Source organism: Paramormyrops kingsleyae, chromosome 2 (genome assembly GCF_048594095.1).
Source record: "Paramormyrops kingsleyae isolate MSU_618 chromosome 2, PKINGS_0.4, whole genome shotgun sequence".
NCBI classification, from domain to species: Eukaryota; Metazoa; Chordata; class Actinopteri; order Osteoglossiformes; family Mormyridae; genus Paramormyrops; species Paramormyrops kingsleyae.
In genome coordinates, this window is record NC_132798.1 from 33,254,429 (window position 1) to 33,278,245 (window position 23,817).

At 44.6% G+C, this 23,817-nt stretch overlaps 2 protein-coding genes across 7 annotated transcripts in view; one reads left to right on the top strand and one right to left on the bottom strand.

Moving 5' to 3' along the window:
• Nucleotides 1–8,681: 8,681 nt before the first annotated feature.
• Nucleotides 8,682–17,536, bottom strand: suds3 (SDS3 homolog, SIN3A corepressor complex component). 4 transcript variants are annotated; one of them, XM_023812396.2, is made up of 12 exons: nt 17,271–17,536; nt 14,975–15,044; nt 14,292–14,347; nt 13,928–13,999; nt 13,646–13,665; nt 13,168–13,324; nt 12,739–12,834; nt 12,570–12,631; nt 12,441–12,462; nt 11,262–11,367; nt 9,316–9,400; nt 8,682–9,233 (listed from the first exon to the last, which is right to left on the bottom strand). In XM_023812396.2, the coding sequence occupies exons 1-12, from the start codon at nt 17,380–17,382 to the stop codon at nt 9,135–9,137; spliced, it is 957 nt and encodes a 318-aa protein (XP_023668164.1). In that variant the 5' UTR covers nt 17,383–17,536; the 3' UTR covers nt 8,682–9,134. The 4 variants fall into 4 exon arrangements, with proteins under 4 accessions (XP_023668164.1, XP_023668167.1, XP_023668168.1 ...); XM_023812399.2 differs by lacking the exon at nt 17,271–17,536 and adding an exon at nt 16,240–16,466; XM_023812400.2 differs by lacking the exon at nt 17,271–17,536 and adding an exon at nt 16,250–16,465.
• Nucleotides 17,537–18,671: 1,135 nt separating this feature from the next.
• Nucleotides 18,672–23,817, top strand: part of taok3a (TAO kinase 3a) — a 32,865-nt gene continuing 27,719 nt past the window's right edge. For 2 of the 3 annotated variants that reach the window (XM_023812391.2, XM_023812392.2), the window contains exon 1: nt 18,672–19,204. The gene's annotated coding sequence lies outside the window, so the exon portion shown is untranslated. The remainder of the gene's footprint in view (nt 19,205–23,817) is intronic. The other variant, XM_023812388.2, reaches the window with a different exon arrangement.

Here is a 23,817-nt window from a genome sequence, read left to right on the forward strand (position 1 = left end):
CTGATAATTGGTAATTGTCTCATGTGCCACACCTGCCCTCTCGTTAGCCACCTATTTGTATTTAAGTGCCAGTGTCTGTTCTTTAGTTAGTTGTCGTGCTACATCACTGTGTGTATTTGCTTTGCTTGTCTTTCCAGTTCTGTTGTCTGGTTTGTTTATAGTTACTTTTAGTTGTTTTTTTCTATCGAGTTCTGACCCCTCATAGTCCCATTTATTATGATCTTTCCGCTGCGTTTCAGTTTGTTTAATAAACCCTTTTTTTCTTGGAGCCGTCACTGGATTGTCCACCTTCTTTTCCCCACCTGCACCATGCCCCACATCCATAACAGATTACTAGGCTAAGATTACCTTTATTGACCCCACTGAGAAATAACTGTGCATACAGCAACAAGGCATGTAAAATATACACAAACAAACATATGGTGCAAAACAAGGTAAAGTTAAACACAGTACACATGGGCAGACAAGAAAATATCTCTCCATCCATCCATCCGAGTGTCCTACTCAGGGTTGTGTGGGCCTGAAGCTATGGGCACAAGGCAGGGACAAGTAAACATAGTGCAAATAAATATAAAAAGTACACAATACACAAACATAACATCATAAAAAGAATATTAAGGAAATAAATAAGAATATATTAATGGATGATATGTGTGCACTTATAAAGAAAACAGATAACACTGGTCTTGTATTACGATTAAAAAGAGAATAAATGGAATTTAATAAAAAAATTACTCATAACCCCTGACATGATTCAAATGTGCAGCCTTCTGATCTGGAGTCAGACACACTACCATTGTGCCACAAGGTGCTGCAAAGGCACCATCCCCATGGGACAATGGATACAGTTTTCAGGTTATGATGTACATTTACACTAGTGACGTTAACAGCAAAAATTCTGAAGGGGTTTTTAGACAATCCCTAACCATCTAAGAGAAACTAGCGGAATAAGGCTTTATAAACAAGCTTTTAGTGTAATCACCCACAAATCTGATGACATGTGCATGATGTCATAATGGGGGGGGGGGGGGGGGGGCGTCACCACTAGCCCATTTAAACTTATTGTCCTGATGGTTGATGCCCTGGTGGGATCAACAACACCTTCAGTCAATCTTCACCTATTTTATTGTTTTATTATTTTATGATTTTATTGTGAAGTTTAGGGAGCAACAACCTGCTTGACATGAAAAGTATGAAGAAATGATTTGGTGCAGGTTCTGAAAGCCTCTGACCAAGCTTGGGGATAAAGTACTGTAGGCCATATGTAAAATATCCGAGGGAAAATAATCAATGCACTGTGATCATGGTAAAAAACAGAACAGCTTCTAACATGGTTAACAACTGTAGCACACGGCTACCGTTACCACGTCCTCAATGCCTGTTTCTGATTACGCAGTGTACACAGTGTAATTATCCCTGCACACTGCGATAAGGGGCGATAATGAGTCTCAACAGAGGACTGAATTCTGTGTGAATCTACAGATTTTCCCACACGTTCACAGCCCTCGGTACATGATGGGTGGGCGGGGGGGTAGGTGACAGATGAAGGTCATTTTAAAGATTTATTTAAAGACAAGTTTTATCTTAAAGAAGAAAATTGCCTCTGGGTTTGTGTGTATGGGCAGGGGGGGGGGCTTCTATCATTCAGTTTGACTGACAGGTGATTAATGCAAGCCAATTTCATCTGTACGTTCCAAAATCTCAGCAACGGGCCAGTTAATAAGCTAAATTGTTAGCTTAGGCTTAAACTTTGAGGCTTCTCTGACTTTAAGGTTGGTGGATTTCCATGCTTAGTAATTGCCCTGTTTGTCGTGACATTCTGTGAGACCGGTCTCAGTGACTCGCATAAATCAGATCAGTCACGTTGGTCTGGCCCTTTGAGGGAGATCAGCACCATAGACACAGTTCTCCGCCTCATAGGAGACGTCCCTCTTTCTGATGCAACTCCATGACCAACAGAAAGACACAGGTACAGATTCAGGCATGTTCTTCCCAGTCACACCTTGAATTCTGCAGCTACTCCATTCACGTGACCAAACTGCCAGTCTTAATAAAGATGTAGGTTTCCTCGCAGTGACATTGACAATTTTTTTTTGGCTCAACAGAGCAGAAAAAAATGTTTTCAAAATCCACAAACACAGCCTTGAGCAGAAGAAAGAAAGATATAAAGGAAAAACAAGTCAGATTCTTTGGGCTTCAAGGTCTCTCTAGAGAAACACGCTCTGATTTTAGTGGTAGTTATGCTTACGGCCAGGCTTCGGCAGACCCAGAAGAATAGCCTAAGCTTTGGGTCTCTTTTTTAACATATGCTGCGCTTATTTTCGTAATCATGCAGCCAGTAAGGGCTGCACTGTGGCCAAAGGCAACATGCAAGGTGTCGATAACCGTTATCAGTGAGCGATGTAATGAAACTGACCGTAGGGGGTTTTTCTGAAAACTCCTTCAAGCTTTCAGCCCCATCAGCTTCCTATAAAGAGCACACACATGGTTTCAAGGCCCCTTCACATTTTCTCTCCAGTGCCGTTTTCTGATTTGACAGACAGTCTAGCTGAAAACAGTAACCGCTCCACAGGGCCAAATGCTTACTTCTTTTGGACAATAATAAAACATCAAAGGTAACCTGAAAGAGATCCTCTGATTCTGTATTTTGTTTTTTACGTAAGCGAAGCGGAATTGATTTACGTAACATTCTATTTATATTTATTGTCAATAGTAATCCATGGTGCAGATGGATAATGTAGAAGCTGGTCTTCTGTTATGTGACAAGTATAGGAAGGAGTGATGTTGTTTTGGTGAAGATGACGATCTGGCGGATCAGCACACTGCTCAGACATTTCTCAAAATCAGCTTAACAGCACCGACATGATGCTGGGTTTTCGGAAAACATCCAAACTCGACAAAACGAGACGCGGATTCGACGTGCTTTTCCCCTGGAGTTGACTTGTCTGGCAATTCCTCTTAGAGCTTGTATGATTTTCATAGTATTACTGAGGTTATTACCAATATCTGCTGAGGCCCAAAATGTGCGCTAGGTTGCCAATTTAAGTCGTTGCAGGTAGTGACCAGGGTCCTCTGGGTTTAAATCAACTGCCGATTGAAATATCACCTGAGAACAGAGAGGTCTTTAAATGACCAGGGTTCCCCATTTAAAAAATATATACCTTACAGATGCGAGCGGACTTCGTCCAAGGAAGTTTAAAAACACATCTTCCTTGTTCAAATTTCATTCATTGAAAACCGAAGAAAACATTCCAGAACAAATGCTTTTTAAGACCAGAATTACACGCCTTTCAAGACAAAATAATTTTTCCTCTCAGTGAAGTGCTGTCATGAAATTGCTAACGTATTCTCTACCTCAAGAAATAAAAAATGGTTTCAGCCGTATTTGTCCTTTGAGAGGAAAATCAGTCACAGCAAATGACAAGCAGTATTATCATCAGGCCACAAAAGAGAAGTGATTTTATAGTATGTAGTTCAAAAAAAAAGGCTTTGTTGTCAAGGGCAGAGACGACCATGAAAAACTCAGGGGCGGGGAGGGAAGAGGAATTACTGAGCAAGATTAGTGTTTCAACATTTTTATTTGCATTTAATCACTTTGCTGGTAAAGTAAATGCCATGAGTCTATATGAACCTTTTTTTAATCGTTTAGACGATTTCTGCTGCCCCAGGTTTGGTGAATTTGATCGGTTTTGCTACTTAAACATACTGAATTTTTTATTCTGCATTATAAGATGTTTGCTTCTTCACATTTTTTCCTTAAGACATCCCTCCATCAATCTATCCTCCATAACCACCTCCCCAGTACAGGGTCTCATTGCCTCCTGCACCAGACAAAAACATGTCTCACTTTCTTGTTTGCTTTCTCGATGGCACAATGAGTTCCCAACCTACATCCAGTCAGCTGAGTCCCTCACAACCTTCAAGAAACATCTCAAGATGTCTTTTCAGGAACACTTTGACTAATTAACCCTACCACTGACCTTCTCTCTATCTTCATTGACCATTCCAGTGCTATGCTCTCAGCAACATGCTCTTCTCTGCTGTTTTGAAGCTGTCCTGTGTTGCCTGGTATTTTGATCTGGATTTGCATTTCTGGTGATCTATCAAAGACCTGTTGAACCTCTGCTCTAATGTTAGCTGGTGATTGGTTACTCACTGGAAGCTCAGCCTAACGGCATTCATCCCCAAGTCGGCTCCTTGACAGATGTTTGCCTGTAATTTTCTGCCTTGCTTGTTCGTCACTTTGAACAAAAGTTTCAGCTTAATGAATAAATATAAATGTCTCCTGTCCTTCACAGGACACAGTCACACATACTGTGAGCAATATAGACACCAGTTCTCTTTCTCTCATGTTTCTAGCTGTAGGAATAAACCCAGGTAAACACAGGGACGCCAAGTCCACACACACAATAAAAGAGGCAGCAATCACGCTTCAACCATTGAGATGTGAGGCCAAAGTGTCCCCCCCCCCAATGCGCCAATTTGATCATTGCTTCATCATTGTCTTCAGAAAATGCTAAAAGTGCAAAAGCTGTAAAAAAATGTAAGAATAACTATTATTGTTATTATTATTAATTCTCCATGACAGAAAACAAAATTCACCCATGGGGATTTATAATGCACTATTATTTTATTAATAATGATAATAATGATAATAATAATAATAATAATAATAATAAATGGCTCTGTTCATAATCTGGCAGTTGCAGTTTCTATCGTTGCAATGCAGAGAACAGGAGGGAAATGAAAGAAAGCACAGTCCCAGAAACCTTTTCTCTGGATAAGAAAGAGGAACACAGACGGCAGTGTGTGCAGAAGTCCATCCCATGACCTGCTAGGGCAAGATAAAGTGGGGACAGCCTCCATGCGCAGGGAGCGCAGCGCACGCCAGAGGGCCGTGCTCAGCCAGGGGAAGAGCCTTGGTGTACAGGCCCTCAAGAGTGGGAGCAGGACCGGGAGAATCTCCCCCCAGCACATTGGTATCGAGGCCCGGAGTTACACAGGACTGAACACAGACCTAAAACATTCTTAAAGAGACAGCAACTGATGCTCTAATGCTCTAAACCGTATACAGTTCCTACAATAGTGAACCTCCACATTGCTCTAATAGTTATATTCGTTTATACTGCTTTGCTAAATTGTCATAAAATTGCTGATTTACATATAACTGTTGTTGTTGCTACTACAGTGGTACCCCGGTTCTCTAACTCACTAGAACTCAAATTTCTTGAAAGTCGAACAAACCAGTTTGACCTAGAACTCGATCTGAATATCAGAAGTCGAACCATGAACGCTGAATTGTATAAATTGTATGCGCACGGCACGTCTCTGAGCGGAAACAAAAGTTAACGCTTCAGTGTCAGCCTCGCATTTGCTGTAGTAGCAGCGCTTGTTGGTGATAATGCTATTTTATTGAAAATACTGTATCAGGTAACACTGTACTTTATTGGTGCATTCCATTTGCCCTCGGAACTCGGATTCCGAGTCGAATTCCGAGTTTTGAAGCCGGAAGTGACAACATGCGCGCTCCCAATCTTGCTGTTTCATATGGGTCCATGGTATTGCTACTTCTGTGGCAAATGGAACGTATCCGACTCGGTTTTTAGCGGATGTGACGTAATATCAGAATCCGAAAATCGGATCCCGAGGCAAATGGAATGCAGCATAAGCCAGCGCTGTTGAACGCACCCAATGACCGGACTGGGGAAACAAACTGAAACGCGGACTTAATACAGAGGACTAATGACAACAACCAGAAACAACTGATCACATGGGGATCCCACAGGAGGTTAGCGAGGGGGCGTGGCACACGGAAGGAGCGGACGATCTGGGCAGGACAGGGATAATGTTGGGATAAGATCTTTATCGTTTTGGAAGCCATTAAGAAAAAAATGCTCTTCTTGTTTTATCCTGTTCATTTTGTGTTTATAATGCTAAATTTTTTAAAAATATTTAGGTGTAATTTTGGGGGGCCGGGAACCAATTAATTGATTTTCCATTATTTCTTATGGGAAAAATTCGATCAGAACTCGAACTTTTTAGGATTCGATCCAGAGTCCGGAACGGATTAAGTTTGAGAACCGAGGTACCACTGTATTATTATTATCATTAAGATTATTACAATTATTATTATTTTACGTACAACCATGTATGCAGCACATAGTTTACATTTTTTGTGCAGTTAGGGGGTTAGATCTTAGGAGGCCAGCTGCAAATGGACACTGCTTTTTATTATACATAAAAACATGAGAAGGTTTCAGCTGTAAGAGCTGGGAGAGGTGACCGTACACCGTGCAGAGCTTGAGGCCGTGGGCTGTGGATGGCTCACATTTACGCCCATCATCATTCACACTTTCAGAAGGACAGAGCTTTTGTTAACCTGCACGACTGAATGAAAACTTCAAGATCCAACACCAAAGTGCAGAGGTTTCCAACAGACACATGAAACAGGCCGTCGTCAGATACTCTGTAAGGCATGAATGAATGTGTGCAAGAATGATGGACTGGGGTGGGGGGGTATTAATTCTTCCTTTTCCAAGGGAGGACACCCCTTGAATATTTTATCTGTAGCTTGGAGAGGTTGATAACATTGACATTTTGTCACCCCCCCCCCCCCCCCCCCGGGTGGTTATGGACCCCCAGTTAAGATCGTGTGGTTCAGAGCATGATTTGATATCCAATTTAGTATGAAGACCATTGAGAATTATCTAACCCCCCCAGTGCCCAAAAGGGAGTGAGCGTCTCATTAATTGAATGGCTTTCTCTTGTCTAAATGGATGATAGACACTTGTATAAATAAAAGAACGACTTGACATTGGTTGATAACCCCTGTCAGGTCAGCATCATGATAGGCAGCCGTCCTGTCAGAGCCCCTTCCGGCAGCATGGCTCCACATCGTCTGCCTGTGCCAGGGGGCTGTCTCAGCGGCCATGTTCGCCCCCAGCCCAGAGCCTAGTGCATGCACCATATGTCTGCCCACCCAGTGTGGTTTCCACACCTCTAATTCCGCTCTCTACATTCATTCCAGGAGCCAAAACGCCGAGAAGGCTTCTGCGGGCCCACGCACCCCCCGACGCACCGCACCCTCCGGCCCGGGACCCCCCGGTGATTTGGGAGCTGTTCTAGCCAGCCTGCATTCCCCATCCAGGCCAGCCCTGCCTGCTCCACACGCCGATGAAGATCAGAGAATCCTATAATTGGTTCCTCAAGCCCGATTCCTTATCTCAGCTGTTTTCTTTTTTTTTTTTTAAACATCTGCCTCTGACTCTCCTGGCTTCTGTCCTTAATCCGACTTGTAATTCTGACTCACCAAACTGCTTTTTCTACTCCCGTGTCCCCTCATGTCACCCTCTGCACATATATGTGGCTGGACATGCCCCCCCCCCCCACTGTGCTTGTGTGATGTGAATTTGTCGCAGGTAGCATTAAAAAAAACAACACAGAGGCTTTTGTTAAGAGTTTAACAATGTGCCGATTCTATTGCTGCTTTTGGCTACGGGCCGTGTTTTTTGCTGACAGATATCATCCCTGCAGTCTGCCAACTGGACATTACAATTGTCATTGTGTCTGAGTGCTAAGATGAAACATTTGTGGGGGGAGACAACACAAATGGCTTTAAGAGATCAAAATAGGGGGTTGCCATGATAACCGCCACAAGCATGGGGAAGGAATCAAATCCATTATTTTCAGACGTGAAACAAACTCATATTAGGGCCACAGAAACACTCCCCCCCCTTTGTGAAATCAAGCAATCAAGCCAAAGACTGACTGATGTGGGAGAAGATCCTCATATGCAGCAGATCAATAAAAAAAAACATGAGCTTATCACTCGTTGGAGGGGGGATGATGTCCAAAATGGCAGGAAAGAGACACATTTACAACATCCCCCCCAGAGCAAGAGTGGAGCTGTCTCTGTAACCACTCTATATGGGTGGAGCTTACGTTTTATTGAATCCTTTGCACCCGTTCCTATTAACAAGTCAAGGTACTGGGAGCACACTGGGAACATCAATGACCAGCTGATTAGAGTCCGAGTCCTGCTGTACTGTGTAACATGTAAGAGCAGCTATTCTCATGGATTACCAAAAGACAAACTTTCAGACCAAGAGGCTCATTCGGGTCCCCAAGATATCACATCCAGAACCAGAACAAGCGCATCTTTACACATTCAGCAAAACACACTTCACAGATGCTCCATGGGAGGGTTACAGTGATATCAAAAAGGTCCCCCCCCCACTCACCCACCCACCCAAAAGTAAGCCTGGGCACCAATGGCAGGTCCCACGTTGGTTGGGGGAGAGGATGACCTCAGCACTCATCTCGATGACGAAGGTGCGATCCTGAGCGACGGCTGGGATTGGCTCATGCTTAATAGTGTCGTGAGAAGCCTGTCAAATCGGGATCCAGCTCCCACACGCACTGATGGGTTCCTGCATCCTGCCAGTCCAGGCGTCTCATTTAATGGCCGACTCAGTTTAACAGCCACATTGACAAAGTCCCAGGATGTGAAGAGGACAGTATTAAAAAAAATAAATAAATCATGTGACCTCATTTGGGAGCTCTGCTCCATAAGTAACATCTACAGTTCAACAACTTCACATGCACACAGATCAGGTATTATGTGAGCCTGCATGGAGACACCATTGATCATCAGACCCAGAAAAGGAGGCGCTGAAGTCCCATACCCTTCCACCAAAGTCATTTTATTTTCCCCAGCCAAAATTAAAACTTTTAAAAAGTAAATTCAAATGTCAGAAAACTACATAATACCTGCTATTTAATACTATGGCTGGCAAAAGTAAATGTTTTCTCACAGGATAAATAATAATAATAATAAAAAAAAAGACATAAGACAAGATTTTTTAAAAAATTGATCGTAAGTGACAGATGTCAGCATCTGTAACCATAGTAATCCACAACTGCAAATTCATAGTGAGCGACTTCATGATTCCTATTCCCATCCTGAGGGGGGAGACGACGAGTCAGCATGACCGATGGGACGGGAGGCAAGGAGCAGGAGCAAGGCCAAGTTCACAGCTGCGGGGGGGAGGATGTGTAAAGCAGGCCGTACTGATGTACTCTGACGGGGGCTTCTCACGCCGAGGGAAGGGGGGACAGCGACGGGGAAGGAAGCCTTAAGCGGCCGACCGCCGGCGGATGATGAAGGCCCCCCGCTGCAGCTGGCCCAGGTAGATCCTCATCTTGGTGCTGTCGCTCGTCTTCCTCACCCAGATCTGACACAGAAATGCAGGTAGGAGTGCACTGCCCACCGAACGACAGGCTTAGGACCGGGGCGACCAGCAAACACCTCCTCACCTCATTCGTCCCCACCGAACTGATGACGCAGCTTATCTTGGCGTTCTCCTTGGACTCCAGGTAGATAGCCTGGCTCTTATGGTACCTGGAGGAGCAGGAGAGAAAAAAATAACACAAAAACCCGTTTGAAGATGCTTATCGGGACCGATTGTAGATGGGGGAAGACTCGAGTATAAAGGGACACATGATCCCCTCAAACAAACACACCCCCACTTTGCTGCACGCCCCCCCCCCATTCCCCCATCGCAGTTATCAGTTCATTCAGCCCCAAGGGCTGGATCCCCATCATCCAAGAGAGACACGTCTCCCTCTTTGGCCCGGAAACACACCAGACGCAGTCTCCACACCTCAACCACATTTGTAACCGTGCCACAGTCGACAAAATGGATTAAGCGGAGTTGCCAGGCTGTGCGCCAACAGCCCTCTCCCTCAATATCGGCGTAGTCATATTCTGAAGCCACATTATCGGCACTCATTGAAGACACTTGTGATCAACGGCGCTCCGAGGCTTTTCTCTTTTTCCCCCCCATTTCCTAAAATAAGTGCTTAATTCTGCACAGCGGTCGCAAGCTCTTCAGGTCAATGTCTTTTCCCCAGCTGCAAAATCTCATCAACCAGAAAACACTGATCATAATCTGCTGTTCAGAACTAGCAAAGCATTATAATCCCTTCATACACGGAAGAGCTGGCAAGCCCTGTTGCCTGGTGCATGTGCAATAATCTCAGTGTTGAAAAGACGAAAGAGGTGATAAAGGAGTTCAGAAGCACAAACACCCTCCACCCGCATCTCACAATTGATGGTGCAGCTGAAGGGGGGGGGTTCCTGGGTGTCCACATCATGGGCAGCCTTACTTGGTCCCTAAATAAAGCCTCCCTTGCCAAGAAATCGCTGCAGCATCTACACTTTATAAAGAAACTAGAGAGTGCCAAGCTCCCGGCTCCAATCCTCACCACCTTCTATAGGGTAACTATTGAAATCCTGTTATCCAGCTGCATCACTGCCTGGTACTGCAGCTGCGAGGTTTCAGACTGCAACACACTGCGGCGGATAGTGAGGGCAGCGGAGGTGGTCACTGGGGTGCCCCCTACATGCCCTGAGGGATATTTACCACGGCCGCGCTAGCAAAATCGCGGAAGACCGATTCCACCTTCCACATGGACTTTTTTCTCTCTTGCCGTCTGGTAAACGGTATCGAAGCAGGCGTGCTGGTTCCACCAGATTGTGTAACAGCTTCATACCACAAGCCGTCAGAATTCTTAATGCAAATTCATGTTAAAATCTCTGCCTAGCCAATTACCATTCTAGCACGCTACCTCACCATGCACTCCACAATAATTCCATTACAATGGCACTTACACTTTACCTACTGTCTATTACTACCATTACAACAGGCAGAGTTATGTTCTGGCAATGATAACTCTATGCTTACTCAAAGGCTGCCAAATCACTCCGTGTGTAGTATGTACGGTCACATTTCATCTCATCTACAGTGTATAATGTCAGATGTGTTAACACTCAACCGATGCTACAATATTTGCCTTGCATGCAATAACCAATATCCATCATGCTGCTAGATGGTTCTCTGACACTTACATTATGCTGGTTATATTTTAATTTGTTTGCAGAAAGTACCTCAATACCCCACAGCCCTATATTATTATATTGTTGCACTGTTTAGTGTCTTTATCATTGTTGCACATTCTGTTTTGTTATATGGTGATGTATGTTGCTTCGCAGTCCATGGAGAAACGTTGTCTCATCTCACTATGTACGTGTCCACAGCTGTTGATGACAAAGTAACCTTGAAACAGTTTTTTTTCCCAAAAGCTAATGGCACCATCTAGTGGTAAGTGGTAGAATCGCATCCAAAAATCAACTGTGCTATTAAACCCTCCCAAAATGACATAAGTATACATAAATAAAATATGCAACAATAAATACCTACCATCTTTTGTCATAGTAGAGCTTTCCCTCCTCTATCCGGGCTTCATATCGTTGGGACGGCGTCTCCAGGGGTGTGCTGGGAAGGTGCTCTGGGGACGAGGGCGAAGCTGGTGCATGGAGGTGCATCCGAGCAGGAGAAGTTAGCTTTGCGAGCCCCAGGAGGCTCTCCGGAGGCCCGAGGAGCAGTGCTGGCCTGCTAGTCACCCCAGGGCACTTTACTTTACTCTGCCCTTTGATGTGATGCGAGCCTGAAGCATCTGGACTTCATAGGAAGGGGGTATGTTCTGTTCTGCCATACAGTCTGGTTTATTTTAATGATTCATTACAGAGACTTCCGTGTCATGCTTCAGGTTGGGAGGGTGGGGACTGTTCTAAGAGCATACGCACATTTAGCCCGGTTGCCTCTTATCGTGTCCGAGCACTATTGTCCCCCCCCCCCAGCCCCAATGGTCTGCTCTCACATTGTGCTTAACGTTCCGGGCCAGAGCGCACTTTTATCATCACTGTGCGACTTTTTGTGTTGAAGAAAACAGGAAGAAAAGCGCTATCGCACAGCACAATGGAGTTTATCATTAATGTCCTTATTTTGTGGCTTATATGAAGTCGGGCGCAATGACACATGGCCCACTTCTAGATTTATCGAATGTGCAACGAAGTGATTTTCACTTAATTGTACTGCACACATAAAGAGATAAGGGACTATTTTACCAGATATCTCAAAGTTTTTGTGTACTGCATCGAGTTGATCCCAGATACTCAGCCTAAATTTCCAGCAAAAACACTGCTGTGGACCAAAGTGATCCCTTAGCCACAATGTTTATTAATTATTTGTCGCTACCCAATCTGTACAGCCTACCAGATTTGTTCCTTCCAGGTCCAGTTCTTGAATACCGTAAATGTGTGCATGAGTGTGACAGTCGCATCACCGATGTTATGTCTCACATCCAAGTCCAACTGAACCATGCCCAAGCCTACCTCTTCACCCGAGCCCAGGCATGGTTTTGTGAGCACGCCACAGAGCGAACACACTAGGCAAACAAACTAGACTATGGGGTCAAACGTGCTTGGGCACCGTACAGATTGCCTAGAGTAAGTAAACCTACAGTGGTGGCTTTAGCCAAGCTACCATTCACCCACAGCAGAAATGCTTAACAGATAAATTTAAAAATCAAATACGTACCTGGACGCTTGGGCGATTTCAGCTGGGGGGGAGGTATACATAAATATCAGTTCTGGAACATTTGCTAGAGCTCAAACAAACCTCACTCACATTGGTTGTCAGATCTAAGATGAAGATCGATTCCCCAACCTTGTTAAGCATGCGAAGGTCCTCCATTATCTGCTCCTCTGTGAGCAGGTAGTTTAACTGAGGTGCAGGGGGTCAAGGCAGAAAACTGGACAACCATCAACAATGTCTGAATGGATCTGAACATAGATGAAAACACCAGTGCAATCTGCCGGCCAGAGACGAAGGATATCTGGAGCGGGCTTGCGCCTTTTGTCCGGGATTGGAACTGGGTCATTGGGTCTCCTCCTTAGCTTTCTGGTCATGATTGGCTTCACTTCCATGGAATCTAGGTAGAGGAACAGGAGAGGTTAAGAACCAAGGGGTACTGATGAAGGACTACCAGCTTCTATGGTCACATGTAAATCCACTCTCATTCACAAAAAACTTATTCAGCATTTAGAGAATCCACATTCCGACAAGATCTACTCAGCAAAGCCTTCAAATGCCCACCTTTTAATTGGGAAAAGCTCATTAATTCTAAAAGACTTTGAGACCATGTTCTTTTTAGCAGAAGAACCTCACTGACAGCAGAAACAGACTACATCTAGGGCAGCTAAACCCTCTTAAAAACCTACAAGATGAAAAGCAGACCCAACAATTAGCTCATTGTGCCTCCTACCTCCCGTCAGCTCCATGGTCAACTTCTCGTTCTCGATCATCTTCTTTTTTTCCTCCAGCTCGGCGATTAGGTTCTCCTTCAGCTCCACCTTCTTATCGTCAAACTCCTTGACTGCGGCCTTCTTCTCTTTGATGTAATTCCGTTCCACCTGATCGGTCTATAACAGAGAGACGCATCCTGAATGCTCCCCCACCACAAATCAGACGCCCGGATCGGGTAAGGGGGTAAATCGCGATTTGTGGCTGGGTCTTCACTTAAACTGCTCACAATGAACTTTTAACTTGGTGGTGTGGAAGTACACAACAACATCACAGCAAGTCTGTAGGGCAAAGCAGGCAGAGAGAGACTAGAAAACACTACAAAAAATTTACAAGCACATCACGTTACAAAGGGCTTGGTTCATTCCCAAAATGAAGCTAAATCAAAAAGCATATGCTGGTACGCAATAAAATGTGGGGTATAATCAAAACAATCTTACCTCGAGCTGGAAAAAAAGATCTGGAGAGAAAGATATAACAGATCAGATTAATTCTGCAGGGCACTCTTTGGTGGATATTATTCAGCATCAATGGATAATTACTAGTCAGGCTGTGCACCTCTCTTGAAGGCTATTCAAATTTTCATCAGACTTACTGCTCCAATAGTCATCAGCACAGAATTAATTTTTCTGATGGGTTACAGTAGAGAAGCCAAATCTAAAAAGGCATGCATCTAGCTGCCTCGCGGTGCCCCCTGGAGGCACAGGCAGGCCCTGCATCACCTGCATTTCGAAGCCGCTCCTTGTATTGCTGATCCAGCTTCTTCATCCTCTTCTGGTACTCCTGCAGCGTGCCTGAGAGGAAAAGCCATCGTGTCTTAGTAAGAAGCTGCTGATTGCCCTTCATGTTAATTATGTATCATCTCCGACAATTTGACTAAGTTGTAAATTGCTACTTTGGAACAAAGTCTATACGATGCGAGAAATGTTTTGTCAATTTTAAATCATAAGTTTTAGATTGTGACAATTTAACAAGTCAGTAATCAGGTAACTGATACGCCTGATGTGCTGAGCAGCATTAACTCTATGTATTGCTGAATTCGGAAAGGGGGGGGGGGGGTCTTAGTACAGGTATTTCTCCCATTACCTTCCTGGAGCTGCTGCAATTGTCTTTTCAGAGATGCCAATTTTTCTTGGTACATCCTTTAAAAAAAAGATCACGGTTAAGCACTGCTTGATCAACAGAGTCAGGGATGGGGGAGGTTATATAATCTACATATACACATACAAACAATGAACTCAGTACAGACATTATTTGATCCAATTCAAAGAATAACCCTTGGGTTAAGCTACATAAAATCAGGGATGTAGGACGACCTGCCCAGAAGACCCCCATGGTCAATGCCACCCAAATCTGTAACGCCCCAGTTACACAAAGCGCTTGGCAGGAATCCCTAGTTGGCAGCCCGATCCATCAAGCGTGGCAGTAGATCCTGGCGCTCTGTAGCCACCCCCATTGAAAAAGCCCACTCCAGATTTTCAGATTCACCCAACTGGAGCACAGCAGGTTGGGATTATGCCTTTAAAGCATTTTAGGAGGCTGAAACCATCACTCAGAAATACAGCTCACCTCCATCACCCTTTTCTACAGCCATATATTTCACTGGGCCAAATCGTAAAGGACCTTATCAAAGCTATAACAGGTTTTGCTGGTGAGTGTTACATCACAAATTCATACCCTTCACCACCACGCTAGCTGCTGTTTCTATGACATGTTTTGGCAATCTGCTTCAAAAGGGGACGCACGTTCACTGGGACATGGCCACTTACTGCTCCTTTATTTCCACATAGTCTTCGTCATCGTGCTTGGCCAGGTCAGTCTCGCTGGCATCCTCCGTGTCTGCCAAAAGAGATGGGAGTGTCAGGGAACTTCATCTCGGTCAGTCTGCTCTCATTTTCTATGGAAAAGGGACCCACTCCGACTATCCCTCCAGAGACTTCATACCGTTAGCCTGGACAACACCGGGTCAATGGAAACAAACTGCGGCGAGGAATTTGTCAATATCTTAAGGCTCAGAGCTAAAGAGATTATATTCAAATACACTGTTTTACTTGGATCAAATCCCTCAAAGGACTTCGGGAGACCGGGCCGACAGCGGACGCCAGGCTCATTTCACACAATAATTTCCCTAAGATTAGAAACCATCAAATCAAAGAGGAAAATCCTCACGACTGAGCAACCGATCAGCAAAAACACGGATTACAAAACGCAGTAGAAACGAAAGCGATTAAATATTTCCGTTTTTCAGTACAAACGGCGAGGAACCACGAACTCCAGTTACCTTCGGCGATAATGTGCATTTCCAGCAACTCATCCGCGATCGCCTTACAACACAGAACCAGCGCACATTTTATAAGCGGAAATATCCTTCTTAGATACATTTCAATAGCTCGATCTGTCCCGCTTCATCATTATGAACCCATGATAAGGAACACGGCGTTAACTGTGCATGTACACAAACGCAATTTTACAGCCAAATATATTCATAATACGTTACATAACACATTCAGAATACTTAATCGGCACGTATTTTAGTCAGGGTAACAGTCTGAAACCTATGCTTCACGGCATCAGGAAGCATAAATGCCATTAACGAGGCAGGCACCGATATCTATATATAGGTACAGCATGCGGCACGTATAGAAGACGCAGTTAAACAAGGTGCAGTATCTTACAGTTTAATGCACAGCCTTCGTCCGGTGACATGATAACGTCAGATCGTCAGTAATGTCTTCCCAACGAAGCCAGAGACGACCATTTCAGCTCAGGACGGCGGTGCCACTTATAGCACTAGCCTTGCATTAAAACTTATTTAACTAACAATCGGCTTCACGGTCCGTCATGCACGGTTTTTCTGGGACACACACTACTGCAACGAGCTAAAAAAAAGGGGTAGCAAACGAAATGGTGTCACGCACGTTTGCAAAGCCCGATCTCCATCTACCATCCTGCCTGCGACGGAAAGGGGGATTTAAAAACTAGCGAAAGCCGCAGAGTCATCACGCAATGCAGGGATACGGTGTCTCCACGTTACCTTTACTAACCATAGTGCGCGTTAAAAGGCTCCAAAATCCATTCGTGGGAAAATATCACTTCCTTATTAGTTATTTAGCCAGCAATCAATGTTAATAATAACAATACAAAAATAAAGAGACAATGCACACGCCGCAGTGCATTAAGGTAGGTAGTTAGGGTGTTGATTCAAAATGATGATAATAATAAAGTAAGGCGTTAAGCAGATAAGTAAGGCGTTTAAGCAGCCCACCCAGTACCAGCCACTTTGACCAGTTACCGGTCACACGACACTAAGGTTTGTGGAGACCGGTCACGCCTCCAATGCATTTGACAGACAGCAGCCGTATCCAATAGACGCGAAGCTCCCGCAGCCTAAAAGCCAATGGCAGCTTCGCTCAGCCTCCTAACACAGGTCAGTTCCGCCTCTGCTTCTTTTCACGTTTACATTTCAGAACGCTACGTTACAGGGTTCTAAAGCTCATACTTCTGGGAAATATATTTAATTTCTTGTTCTTACCGATGTGGTGTTTCCCAAGAAATCACAAGTCCCTTACATTTGGCAACAAGAAAGATGTAATTTTGCTAAGTTTATTAAAGAAAACGAGAAAGTAAAACGAAGCTATTTTGTACTGTCAAAAAGCAGTAAAGTTCCACAACATATCACGGTCTATGACCATTTAAACCAACAAACTAAATTAAAAAGATGCCTGACTATTTGACTGTACCACGCCCGCACTCCCGTGCCATTCTTATGCCAGTGTCTATATTGGTTAAACACCGTTAGGTACAAAACACCCAAACTCTACAGTCTTACAGGATTTTAAGCTCCACACTGACTAGCTGACGAGTTAACTAGAGTCACAATTCAAGGGTCAGGCTGGTTCATCATATATCTAAACGATGCTGTGCAAAACAATCTAAGGTAGCGGTCAGAAAGATCAACGATTTCCAAAACTCAGGAACGCAAGTCAAGTTTTTTTATTTTAAACCGGGCAGCCGGTAGTACTACTGTTTGGCTAAGCGGTCGCCGCGCTCGACGGCTAACTATACCTTCCTCCGAATCTCTCCCTCTGAAACTCCGATCATCCTCATCCTCCATACTGTCAAGATCCTCCTCATCGTTGTAGTAGTCCACCACGGGCGACAACAAAGTCGAAGCCATTTTACTTTGTTTATCAATATTATTATTTTAAATAAAGGATGTAAACAACACCCCATAAACCGTATCTATTCAGAATATATGCATCTTAAAACAACAAAAAGAAACAGCGCCCCGAACTACCAAGGGTCCTCGAGTAGGCGTTCCGATATTTTGCCTGATGGAAAAAAAAGAAAAATGATATACTTTTAAATTCTCATTTCCCCTTTTCTTCATTAAATATACACTGCATACAATTTTTCACTTTTATTTTTTTCTTATATTTTCTAAAGTTACTTGAAACGAATGTACATTAAAAAATTTAAAAGGCACTTTAAAGGAACATCTACTGCATGGTACTCAAGTAGAATACGCATTTTTCATCATGTTCCCGCTTCTTTTTCGCTATTAATAAAAACCAAAACAAAGGGAGTATTACCTTATGCTGAATATGAACTTATGAAGAGATATTTTAACATATCATTAAGGACAATTTGTTATTTTATTTGAACGTTGCCTATCTGTCATGGGGTTCCATGGGAACTGTAGTTTACTCTTCCAACTTCCAAAAAAATTATAGTAAATATTGTGAACATGTTAATTTTGCTAAATATTTCATGTATTCACATACACGACGTACGGTTTAGGAAAACATCCCGTCCTACAATATTTTACATTTACACAATATTCTGATCACCTCCTTTTATATTGTAGGCCTATCAGCTAAATAAAGCGAGCATGAGATAGAGCGATCACGAACAAAACAATGAACTATGAATTTGTGTTGTATATGTAATTTTAAAGCACGTAACGGATATGAAGAGGTTGAATTAATCGTTTTAAATTGTACACCCATATCTATAATTAAATAAGCGATACTAAATATTGACAGCAGGTGGCAGTAGAACATAAGTGTCCAGCTATTGACAAACTGCTGTTATTTCACCTGTATGGTGTTTTCATCCGATGTGGTCATACCTTAATATTTGGAAAAAATAACAATCCAACCTTTGTTAAGAAAACAATACAATTTTATAATTTTCCAAAAAGTATTTCGACAATTAATGTTTTGTATATTTATTTCTAGATTTATTTGATGATTCAGTGTCTTTATCGCATACTTATAAAAATAAACGTCTTGAAAAGGAGTCGAATAATCAATGATCAGTCATTTTATCAGTACACTAAATATAGCCAGGAAAGCCTGGAAACATTTTACAGCTTCCTTTTTGCTAGTCATTATACAACAAAAAGTAGATGGTTTTTAAAACCGTACGTCGTTTTAAATGGTAAATTGAGATCAAATCGACCTCAGCTTTACTTGTGCGTTGGACTCTTCGGAATTAGATGGGGGGGAATTTGTGGATGATTTCAGCCTCATCCCCAGGCAATCCACACGCCTATGTTAGCCATTTGCTGATTGCGACGCGTTGCATGAGCAGCCCCGCTAAGTTTGAGAGCATAAGCCACCGGAGCAGCGTGTACGCTAACGTTTTTATTTATTTTTTTCCAAGATGCATTGACAACTGGCAATGATAAGAGCAAACGCGACGGACGGAGTCCCGTTTCAGCCTTAAGAGTCGCAGGAGGCAAAGTAATGGTCCTCAAACGTCTTAACTAGTTCGCCTGCTTGTCTTTTCTTTATTTCCGTCTGAAAGCCGCTGTCACGGCGTCGCAGGGCCCGTGTGCAGTGGAAAAAAAACCCCTATCTACGGTTCAGCCAGGAAGTCAAACTATATTTTTTGAAAGACAAATCGAAAGTCTCAATTGCCGCAGGCGGACTTCATGTTTTTTGGAGAGAAAAAAAACGTGGGCTTCCTACAAGTGAAGAGACAGAAGACGAGTGGTCAGTATGCGTTTTTCCTTCTTTTTCTCGCCCCCGAAAGATTTTTAAGGGACAGAGTAAATAGTACAATGTGCAGTGGCTTTTGTATTAAATACCAGCGTTGAGCGAACTGACGTTTAACTTTTTTTTTTTTACGTCGTGAACTTGGATGAGGGGGGGAGAAGAGAAAATACAGGAACAGCAACATGAGGTTTAGGGCGAAATCATTAAGGCTGTTGAAGATGCCATCATTTATTTCTTTTAAGATATAATGTCGGGGTCTGAAGCCTGATCTAGCCGGGTCAGTCCACCCGGAGACGCGTACCCTGCCGTCGGGTTAACGGATGCCTCATCGAGCCAGGGGGGGTGGTTGTTTGCGGGGTATCGGAGACTAAATACTGTATTTTCAAGAAGGACGCAGGTTTTAGTCTACTGTCCAGCGATTTCTTTGGTTGGGCTGTAGACGGCGGGGGTAGCTTTGGGGGGTGGAGGGAACGTGTTTATTTACTGCACCTGATCCTCCGAGGTTAGGGACGCGAACGACGCTGAAGTAGGTATACGATATCCGCCCGGAAAATAATCAAATTAAAAGGAAACCCCCCCTCCAAAATAAGCAACACACGCCGATCTTTGCGAACGACTGGCGACTCTTGCTGGCCGCGAAGCTGGAAATTCCCATTTATAATGAAATCGCCTAATAATGAAGAAGGCGGCTGTCAGCCCCGGAGTGCCGACAAAAGGCTGCCGAGTTTATCCTGTGAGTGCAGAAGTGCGTCGTCCCCTTGTTTCTCAACGTGTGTGAATATAGAATTATTTTTTTATTAGGTTTAACTAGTCGAAACCCATGCAAATAACGATCTCCGGGCGTTTGGCCTTGTTTCAATTAAAATTTCATTGCCGGGTTTCTGTTTTGCTGGCAGGTTGTAATATAGGATATCCGCCCCGTAAGCCTCTTATTGCCGCTGTTTGACCAAACGCGAGCTTCCTCTTGCAGTTTGTGCGGCGTCTCTTCTTCCCCACAAATGCTTTGTCCGCGCTATGTTTTGTTTTCCCCCTTGCCGTTTTCCCAGCTATTATTATCACTGTTATTATAGTTGTTATTAATGATTAATAGCTGCCTGAGCGCAGCCGCCTGTTGTGCGCCGGTATGCGCTCCTTCTGTCGTCCCAGGTCGTTTGTCGCGAAAAAAAAACGCAGGAAAAATGTTTAAATTTGGGAATAAAGATAAGTAATATATAGGTAGAGCCTATTGACGACTGACTTGTGCAATTTCGTGTTGCATCGCGACAGCGCAAAGATTATACCTCCCCCCTTTGCCATGTTTCAACAGCTTGACATGACTTCAGCACATGGTCCCGCGAGGGTTATTTTTTAATATATTGCATCGGCTCTCCTTTTTAAAGCTCGGTCTAAGTAGCTTAGTCAGTTCGATGGCCGGGGTGTCCGCCGTAGGTGACGGGGGAGCGGGGATCGGTGCCGGGGGGGTTCCCGTTCCCCGGCTGGCGCTCGGCTCCATGTGGACACGCTGCCCGGTCCGGCGCCGGACTCCCGTAACCTCCGGCAGACGCACTTTGAGCGGCGCACCTGTCCGCTTCCGGAGGGCTTTAACGTCGGAGCGAAGGCGTTAAAAAGGGCGTCGCGGCCGGCGGCTTTATCTTAAGGGATTGTTTTTCTGCCAGTTGATCCGTAAAAGTCAAGATCGTAATCTTCCCGGTCGCTTGAAAGGTAAATGACAACCTTCGCCTTTGTCTTTAATCCGTAGGGAGGGCAATGCCGTGAACGACGGTCCTTATTTATATGAAAGCGGGAATTAAATAAGGAAATAAAACAACCTGATGTATAAGGTGCGAATATCGCTTGTGTCTTTTGCTGGATGTTTTGTGATATTTTACTTTGTACGTTGAATGCTGCTCAGCTTGGGAGTCGAAAATGTTTTTGTCGCTTGTTTAGCTGGTAGAGCTTCTATCTAGGGCATTCCAATGTTTATTGTATCAAGATTTAATAATTAATGGACATCATGAAGCCAAAATACCCTTTACATAGGAGTATTTATTGTCGTTTTGCTGTCGCTTAATTGTCTTCCCGTGTTACTTCTTGATATTGAAATGAGCAGAGATTCTCTCGCTTCTTTTTCTTGAAAATAAGTGTGAATAAGAACGTTAATATTTTGCTGGGTGTCTTGAAGGGCATCGTACAAGGCTGTGACACCTGTGGGCTGAAAGTATCTGCAGAACTTGGGGAAGGAGACTTGGGGGCATTTTTGCATTTTTGTTCCTGTGTGACGCTGACATCATAGTTATTTATAATACTGACCACCACTGAAGCAAGCCCGCTCTGAGTGAGTTGGGGGGGGGGGGGGGGGGGGTATTGTATGGTGAGGAGAGAAAAAGGACAGAACAGAAATGGAAGAGATTTCACCATCCTAACATGACGGACATGCCATTGCTGGTTTGCATGAGGATAGTACAGTAGCAAAATGTCATCCTGTATGGTCCTGACTCAGTCACTCATGGCCGGGGAGGACGTAGGAGGCTCTGATACCCAGCAGACAAAGACTGAGGACAAAATCCAAAAATGTCACTGTGCTGGTCTGGGCTGTAGGTTTTCACCTAGAGGGTGGCATTTTGTTCATAAGAGGTGTCCCCTTCAGTGGGTGAAACTGACCGAATGGTGTGGGGTCAAACTGGGGACTGAAGACATGCAGAAATGCTTCCGTCGCGCCCAGCTGGGGGTCTGTCTGCATCTGCGTGATGATCACCGGATGGGGGGCAGCCAGGCATGGTGTGACCCACCTGCCGGGCCCTAAGAGTCTGACCTCAGCTGTGGCTGCAGTCCGGGTTTCCGTTCGGGTTCTGGGGTCACTGTTTTGTTCCCATAACTGCTGGCTCTCCTTCCTGCCTCAGTAACGTGCCAGAATCTCTCAACAGCTGCTCCGTTCCCCATAATTCTGAGTAACACCTTAAACACTGGCGAAGGAGCAGCGAATTAAAACACCGTCTGAACTGTTACTATATTCAGCACGCTAGCAAATGGCATCGGATCTTAAATGGACTTCGCCGGGTTCTGCCTCTGCAATGTATCGCGGTCAGACGTGGTCCAGGTTGGAAGGTTAGATCATACCTGATGCTTAATGGTGACAAGGAGATGCACAAACTGGGGCGTGTTGATGGGTTGGCCTCCTCTAATCATCTAAACACTATCACCCCATTGGCATAAAATGGACTGAATTAGGCAGGTCAGTTCAGCTTTCGGGAATCTATAGTAAACCGATAATCATGGGTCTGTGCTGATAGTCTTTGTGGGGCAGCCGGGCTGAAGTTGTTTGCATTGACGATTCCTGCGACGTCATCTTGTGTGTGTTGCTCTGCTTTTGAGCCCCTCCCAGTTTTAATGCTGGTGATGCGGAGGCAGGTAGAGGTGTCCCGGAGGGGGGCGGAGGCCCCAAGCTTAGGGCAGTGCGCTCCCTGATTTCCCCCCGGCCGAGAGCAGACTTTGCTGATTGGCCACGGCCTTTTTGTGTTCGGGATTGGTAACCAATCATGGATTTCGAAGCTGGGTTTGTGGCCGCCCTGGCAGCTTTCGCTCAGTGACGGGGGAAATTACCAGGCGGGTTCTCTACCCACCCACCCACCCATCTCTGCCACTACAGACAAAATAAGTTCTTTTTGGGCCGTAGGATCTTAAAGTATAGCGGGCTCGTTTTCATCGGCCCCTGTGCTGCGTTGCTGAGCATGTATTTGTGCTGACATCGTGTACACAGACATCCCGGGATGTTCAGGTCGTTCAGGGTGGTGGGCTTGAGCTGGGGCTGTCCCTCCCGCCTCTTTGCCCCAGCCTGCACGCGTGTGCGTGGGACTCAGCCCTCTCTCCTGAGGGAGGCATTTTTGGCAAGTTGATCTCACTGGGTGTGGGACACAGTGCAAGGAAGTTAATTACAGCCCTCTGTACAATATGCTTCAGATTTTTTGGGTTGGAAATTGCAGCTGTGATTTCCTCCCCCCCACCCCCAAAAAGGGCAACACCAAGCCTGTTTTCTGTACTCCTCCCCCTTTCCATGGATACTAGTAATTTTTTATTTTTATTTTTTATTTTATAAAACCAGTGTTCTTGTGACATGTTTTTTTAGCCTGGTGTCCTGTCTCTAAAGTGGCATATTGGTGACGCTTTGATTTTTAACATTCCGGCAGTTTTTCGGGGGGGGGGGCTTGGAATGATGCGGGCTTTCGGAATTAAAGCCTGTGTCGTTTGTCTTTGGCCAGGTCAGCAGAAGGCTGCTCGGCCTCTTTTGGTTGCCTTTCAGCTGCATGCGGGTGTGCTGTGCTTCATCGCTCGATAACATCAGGCTCTCGGAGGCCCTGTTTTCCGTTCTGTCCGGCCTTGAGGAATGAAGCTCTGCAGAACATGGATCTTTCTCTGGAAGTGAGGATGACAACTCGTTCTGGTCCATTAGAAATTCTCAGTGTAGGATCTCTGAAATCCCAGCTGACTAGGTAGGTCAGGGGAAACTCCATTAGCCCCTTAATGAGTGAGATGGAACCCTCTCTCCAAATTGACCAGACAAGCCCAGAATGCTTATGCTGAATTCATTTCCTAGCTGTTGCATATTTTGGAGGGAAAAAGTCCCCCTCTTCCTG